Raw genomic sequence first — 6,357 nt, forward strand, 5'->3', positions numbered from 1 at the left:
TTAAATTTTTATCTCTTGCGCATAAATGTTTTTCATTGTTAAGAATCCTGATAAGAGAATAAAATCAAACAACAACTGGAGTTTACAAAAAATAATCAATCACTAAATTTACCCTTAATTACTATTATTTTTCTAGTAAATAAATGATTTTTTGAAAATAGTAAGCCATAATTTATTTAATATATTAACTCATTACCACATTAATAACATTAACTCTTACCACTGTGGCAAGTGATGGACTGATGTCAAGGCAAAATACAAATCGGTATTGTCTGCCGATAAATGTAATATGAGTAGAAGGAACAAGTCTGTATGGCCCAGTATTGTCAAGGTTGTTTGAAATGACTGACAAAACTTCCAGTTCTTCGTTTGAATCAATCTAGAAAACAGCAAACAAATAAATGCTTAAATGCAAAATTAATATTTTCATAATTATCAGAAAGCAATCTTAAACTAAAATGAAGGAGTGTTAAGAAAAAAAACCTAATTGACTTCCAATAAAAGGTAATTTAGAGGGAGAATCTAGCAATTTAATTGCTAGATTCTCCCTCTAAATTACCTTGTATTTCCTTGTGAAATATATATAAGGAGAGTTTGAAACTACATCAACAGTCACCTACTAAGGCCTTATCCTGCACACCTCTTCAAATGAAGATCTGAATTGTAATTTATCAATAATTGCATATATTATGTACATGTATCCATTTGCTTTAATTCATACAATCATAATAATTTAGTATACTGCAAATTTTCCTTCAATTTTATATGATTGAAAACAGAACAATATATTCAATACTAATGTACTGAAGCAATAAACTTCTAATGTTCCAGTAAAGCCCAATATTTTACATGTACATGTACATGTATGATTTCCACACCAAGGAGTCCTGAGGAAAGTATAAGCATCTTGTGTTTTGAAATTGATAAAAACTACTCAAACTTGAGAGGCAACTCACCAACTCTTTATGTGGTTTGGGACGAGGGAGAGTGGAATTGAACTGCTGAAAGAACCACTGAGCTCGGATACTCCTGGAAATTCTGTACTCCTTTCCCATAAGAAGAAACACATGGAGTGCATCTTCCTGTCAAAGTCAAATATTATTGGCAAGTAAATATAATGCACTCAAATCTGTGACTTGCATACAAGGTCAGAGCCAGCCTGCTAACAGGCTCCCAGCTCAGTGAGGTTGAAAAATTAGAATTCTGTGAGCGAAGCAAGTGGATTTGGTACCAGATTCTGGTATCATGGAACAGCAGCATCAATAGAATATCCACAGGCTCCCTTGTCCTGCCCGCTTGCCAAAGACTTTTTTTTTGGCCCTCACTGGGAACCTTCACAGGCTAGGTCAGGGTCCTAAATTTTTGTGCATTTGGTACTATACTACCAAATATTGTCACCTTGGTCGAGAAATTTGGAACTTGTATTTTCAAAGCTAGTAAAAGATCAAGAATGTGCATTTATACTACTGTACATCACATACGGTACAGTTTAAGATGTTTTTGTGCAACTTGTCACGAGTAGTTTGTGGGACGTTCCTGTCACTATGAAGCCTACCAATACTTTTTAAATTCTCAGCAAGCCATCAGTTACAACATTACATTTAAATTGACCCTGTCGCACCTCAACACCCTTGACCCCCTAACCCCTTACCCACCTCGGGCTCCGTCACTCTGAGTCCCCTCACCCCTCATCCCCCAACATCCGAGTTTATGAGGTCAGTCCTCCCAAAATGAGGTCTCTCCTCCCCATCAACACTTACCTGTCACTTAAAAACTGCATGCTGTTGAAAAATACGAATTTTTCAATGGCCATCCTCTAAAAAATATTTGCGTAAGCCATCTACCATTCCAAAAGGCTTCCCACTGTATGGGGGTGGGGTGAGGGTTCGATGCGACATGAAATGGCCCGTAGAGGTCCTAGTTGTGTACAAGTTCGATTCACGACAAATGCCAACCGTTTAAATGCTAAATGAAGGCTTTGGACAAGAAAAGGAACGTTAAACTGCACGACTCCCACGCTATCATGTTAAGTAGTTAATATCAGGCATCTACAGACCATGAAGTAAAAACAGGTCTCGTGCGCGAACAATTTAAGTGAAGATCACATGTTACCTCTTCTGTCGCGTCGTCTCCAACAATCATTATATTTTCTAGATGAGCGTTGCGATTTTCACATTGTTGGGATAACTAAACTTTCGAGCGGTCTATGCAGTGGTTTTAACTCAAAATTAAAGAAAAACCCCAAAAGGGTTCTTGTTTGAACCAGTTTCATCCAAACTTGTCTCCTTCCGCCATGTTTACGAAATTTTTGGCGGAAAACCGCTGATCAAGACTACATGTCAACGCGAGCGCAAAGAGTTCTGGGTAGAGAAAGAAGGAAAGAAAAATGTGAAAACAACATATTTTTTTAATTTTTATTTTTTATGAGAAACAATAAATTATTGTAAGTCAAAAGGGGGTCATAAATTGGTAAATTTATTCTATAAATCATTTTGAATAATAAACTACTTGAACCAGGCCACTTGAAATAAAGTTAACCAATCTTCTTTTTTCAAAATTAAAAATCAGTAAGATTAAAGAAAATGAACTGTGGTTCTTAACAAAATTGAAAACCCAACAAAGTGCGAAGTGTTGCAAACCTCTAAGGAAACTTTGCCATTTGTTGATCGGTAAGTTCTGATCCCAAATTTTGAACGCTTTTTAACAGTCATGGTTTAGTTGTTGCAAAATTAGTTTTTAAGGTAAATTTTTTGATCAAGATTTATATGATAATTTGTACATTCATGGCATTGTGTTTAAAGGAACGGCACTTTTTTGATGAGGGGAAGACACCTGACTCTTACAGTGCCTTTCTCCACTCAGGTGTATAAATATAAGAGAGAGTAGGAAAGGAAGTGCTCTACTTGGGAGGAAAAAGCAAATAAAAAATTAATGCACTCTAGACTAGGAGTAGCAATTATTTTTCACCAAGATTGTTTGGTGAGATGCAAAAAAATGCCAGTTAAGTTTTCTTTTCTCACACAGCAATCTTTAATGGAAAGCTATTGTCTGCTCAAAGTCCAACCTATCACAGGAAGTTGCCACAAATTGAAATAGAGATTCAAACTTTATGCAGAAAATTTATTTTGTATGACATTAACAAACTTTTCCATTACAGCTTCCTTAAATTTTTTGTACCAAGTCAATAATTTCAGCCGTCTTTCAACTACTTCTTGATGGGTTAAGTGTATCTCATTCTCTATAATCCTAGGAAGCTCTTTCCAATCTTTTACATAGATAAATGGTGCATTAAATGCTTTTAACAAATTTAAGGGAGATTTTCTGTCTCCTCGTCTACACTCTCCAGGTGTAACAATGTCTTCAATCACAGGTACTGATCCATAAGAGCATGCTTCATATATGCGATAACATTCCGTGTTCATGCCCACAGGATTCAAAGTCAAATCACTGTTAGCAAGAGCGTAGCGAAAATCTTTTGCTGATTCAGCACTTTCTCCAGGTGACCAGTTATCCCTTGTCTTGACAAAACAGACATCATCTAATTTAAACTGTTTAATAACTGTTTGCAGTTCCACACGTGAGGAATTAGGATAAACAGTTCCCAAAAAGTTACATCTGAATTTTCGACGGTTTTGGGCATCAACAGACAGAGGAGGTGCATTAGGAAACTTTCTATAGGTGGCAACTCCCAAAGGCCACTGGAAGAAAGTTTTAGAATCGGCATAAGGGATGTCATAAACGATGAAAGCGACTTGAACAAGGCCACCATTCATCTGCATATATGAATACAACCAGCCGTTTTCGCAACGTTCGTTGCCTAAAAGCACCACCGCTACATTACGAAGATGTGGTAGATCTGCAAGAGAATCGAGCCAGGCTTTCGCAAAGTCCACCTTTGTCGGTTCTCGTCCATTGATTACGAGGACAAGATTTCTAGTTTCTTTTGGAACTTTATCTGGGACTACTCCCGGACCCGTTCGAAATTTGAACTTGATGTTCCGAATTTGCTTCTCTCCATAGCTCCACACTCCCCCTAGCCTCTCTTCTACAGGTCCCTCGAGGATATGCTCCCATAGGTATAGCCCGATTGCAGCTTTCCCCCAGATTTCAACTTCGATCAATATCGAGTTTTGACGAGAAGCCTTCGATTCTAAATCAACCAGGTTTGTGGAAGATGGCGAGGTGATCGCAAGCTTTTTTGGATCTCTAGGCTTGCTGTCACTTGTAACAAGCACGTGAAGTGAGAATAGTGTAAAAACCGTGTAAATACAAGCCACAAACACGGCTATAACCTTGCATTTTAGACTCCTGGGCATTTGACGAGCTCGTCCGCCATGTTTACCAAACATTCCATTGCGTGCGCATAAGATCATATCAGCGTGCATATAGTCTTGCTTTGCTCCTGGGCGCAGATATGGCGGACAATACTTGAGAAACGAAAACTTCTTCGGGTTCTTCAACAATGCAGGTATTACCTGAAGAAGTTAACTTTATGCGTTCTCTTTTATTAAGGAATTCATCACTGATTTATTCTTCCTGGTTTTGTCAACGATTTTAAGAAATCCATGTACATTTGCCCAAAGAGCTGTCTTAAAGCTAGACTCCTAAGATTTTACTTTTGTGTTTATTTTGTGTACATGTGGTTCTCTCACTGGAAAAAAGGACGAGAAACTGTTAGAGGTTTCATTGGAGGCAGTGGCTAGCCGGGTTCAGGAGCTAAAGGAATCAATACAGGCCTTCCTAGCCAAACTTGAGCATGAACAGCTGAGTTGGTAAGTCACAAACTGACCATGCAAAAAAAAAAAAAAGAAAAAAAAAAAAAGCAGAAAATTTTCCTGTGTTCGCTATAATGACCTAACGCCTAAGAGGAGTTCCCATATATGTTTATGCATATGTTGATATGCCATCCAAATGAACAAATAATAATAATGATGGTTTCAGAGGTGCCTAAAGGATGAGGCTCAAAATTATGGACACAAGGGGAATAGGGGCAAAGATTAAAGTGAATACATGAAGTTGGAGGTTTTGGGTAGGGGTGGGGAACTCACATGCAGTGAAGGTGGCTTCATTTTTGTGCTGATAATGGGAGAAAGAGATTTTTGGCCATTTTTTGGTCATTTAATTAATCCAGAAAATTTATTTGCTACGATTGTTGCATAAAGAAACACTGCATTCCAAATAACCTGTTATGATTATTGATACTTACATGTACATTTTATAACAATTTTGTGTTTAAAGCAGTTATTATTTGTTTTACTTAACTTAACTATTCTTTTCTTGTTAAAGGCCTTCAGTTTTGGATAACTATGCTCTTTTATCAGGTAAATGTGTACACAGCTATAGCTTTTTGTTGTTATACAATACAATGTAGTCTAATTTTTAGTACTATAGATTAGTTGGCAAACAATATGGTCATGATACACGGCAGTGCAAGTATTGTAAACTTCCATAAAAACAGATCTCTTGCAAATCACAGTGACAAGACTTATCCCACTGTAAAAATTATATAGTTTGGGATGTCATTTCAGAATGTGGCTGTTGGCTGTATTAATTGGGTGGCCACATTAACAGGGTAATAACAAGGTGACTGTATTAACAAGATGACCTTAATTAAGGTGGGGTTCTGCCGTACATAATTTATATCTCCTAAAACTATAATTATAATATTATAATCCATTTAGTTGTTATTTATACTGTTCAACAGGTCAGGTGAACACATTGACCAAACTGCTCAAGAATGAAAAAACTCCTTTCTTCAGAAACTTGGTTCTGTTGCCTCTGTTAGTGCAGCAAGAGACAGACCCAGATATCCAGGTAAGACCCCTTATTAATGGTTTTCGGTATTCTCCTTGCCTATCTGTTATCTCTTATATAGATATTGTAAGGAGAATTTTGTTCATAATCACTTCTGGGTTTAGATACATGTACATGTAAGTACCATCCACATGCATCATATTTAGAACTTTTCCTTTTTTGTGATAGAAAGCAACTGATGGACGAATACAAGCATTTAACCATGAAGTTGGTACGTAATATCTCTGTAAATAATAAGTGATTCAACTTTTCATTCTAAGCTGAGCTTGTAACTTAATAAAAAACATCAATTACGTTAATTTGTTCCACCAATACTGATACCTGTAACAGCAGTTTAAATGAAATGAAAGCTCTGCTTTTGATATCATAACTGAAGGAAATTGAATTATTTCTCTTCCCTTGTGTGTAATTGCTATTAAATAATGCAACAAGAGAAGATGAACAATATCATAAATTTCATAAACGAAAACTCAGAAATGACTCACCATCACTATACATGAAGGTTCCTGACTTCATTAAAAAAATAAAATAAGTATCAATGAA

The 6,357-nt window shown here is 36.6% G+C and overlaps 3 protein-coding genes across 8 annotated transcripts in view; 1 reads left to right on the forward strand and 2 right to left on the reverse strand.

Annotated features, from left to right (window-relative positions):
- The window catches only part of LOC145468073 (KICSTOR complex protein SZT2-like), a 45,053-nt gene extending 42,757 nt beyond the window's left edge, over positions 1-2,296 (reverse strand). For all 5 annotated transcript variants that reach the window (XM_081451741.1, XM_081451740.1, XM_081451742.1 and 2 more), the window contains exons 1-3: positions 2,113-2,296; positions 957-1,082; positions 221-379 (exon numbers count right to left, since the gene is read on the reverse strand). In XM_081451741.1, coding sequence (XP_081307867.1) covers positions 221-379; positions 957-1,082; positions 2,113-2,142 — 315 coding nt within the window. In that variant the 5' untranslated portion in view covers positions 2,143-2,296. The remainder of the gene's footprint in view (positions 1-220; positions 380-956; positions 1,083-2,112) is intronic.
- A 171-nt stretch (positions 2,297-2,467) lies between these two features.
- LOC145468109 (ribitol-5-phosphate xylosyltransferase 1-like) lies at positions 2,468-4,386 on the reverse strand. Its single transcript, XM_081451792.1, has one exon. The coding sequence runs from the start codon at positions 4,383-4,385 to the stop codon at positions 3,108-3,110; it is 1,278 nt and encodes a 425-aa protein (XP_081307918.1). The 5' UTR covers position 4,386; the 3' UTR covers positions 2,468-3,107.
- A 19-nt stretch (positions 4,387-4,405) lies between these two features.
- The window catches only part of LOC145468162 (mediator of RNA polymerase II transcription subunit 8-like), a 6,044-nt gene continuing 4,092 nt past the window's right edge, over positions 4,406-6,357 (forward strand). For both annotated transcript variants that reach the window (XM_081451847.1, XM_081451848.1), the window contains exons 1-5: positions 4,406-4,468; positions 4,663-4,772; positions 5,287-5,321; positions 5,705-5,814; positions 5,983-6,025. In XM_081451847.1, the coding sequence (XP_081307973.1) occupies positions 4,463-4,468; positions 4,663-4,772; positions 5,287-5,321; positions 5,705-5,814; positions 5,983-6,025 (304 nt within the window). In that variant the 5' untranslated portion in view covers positions 4,406-4,462. The remainder of the gene's footprint in view (positions 4,469-4,662; positions 4,773-5,286; positions 5,322-5,704; positions 5,815-5,982; positions 6,026-6,357) is intronic.

The sequence above is a fragment of the Orbicella franksi genome, chromosome 14 (genome assembly GCF_964199315.1).
Source record: "Orbicella franksi chromosome 14, jaOrbFran1.1, whole genome shotgun sequence".
NCBI classification, from domain to species: domain Eukaryota; kingdom Metazoa; phylum Cnidaria; class Anthozoa; order Scleractinia; family Merulinidae; genus Orbicella; species Orbicella franksi.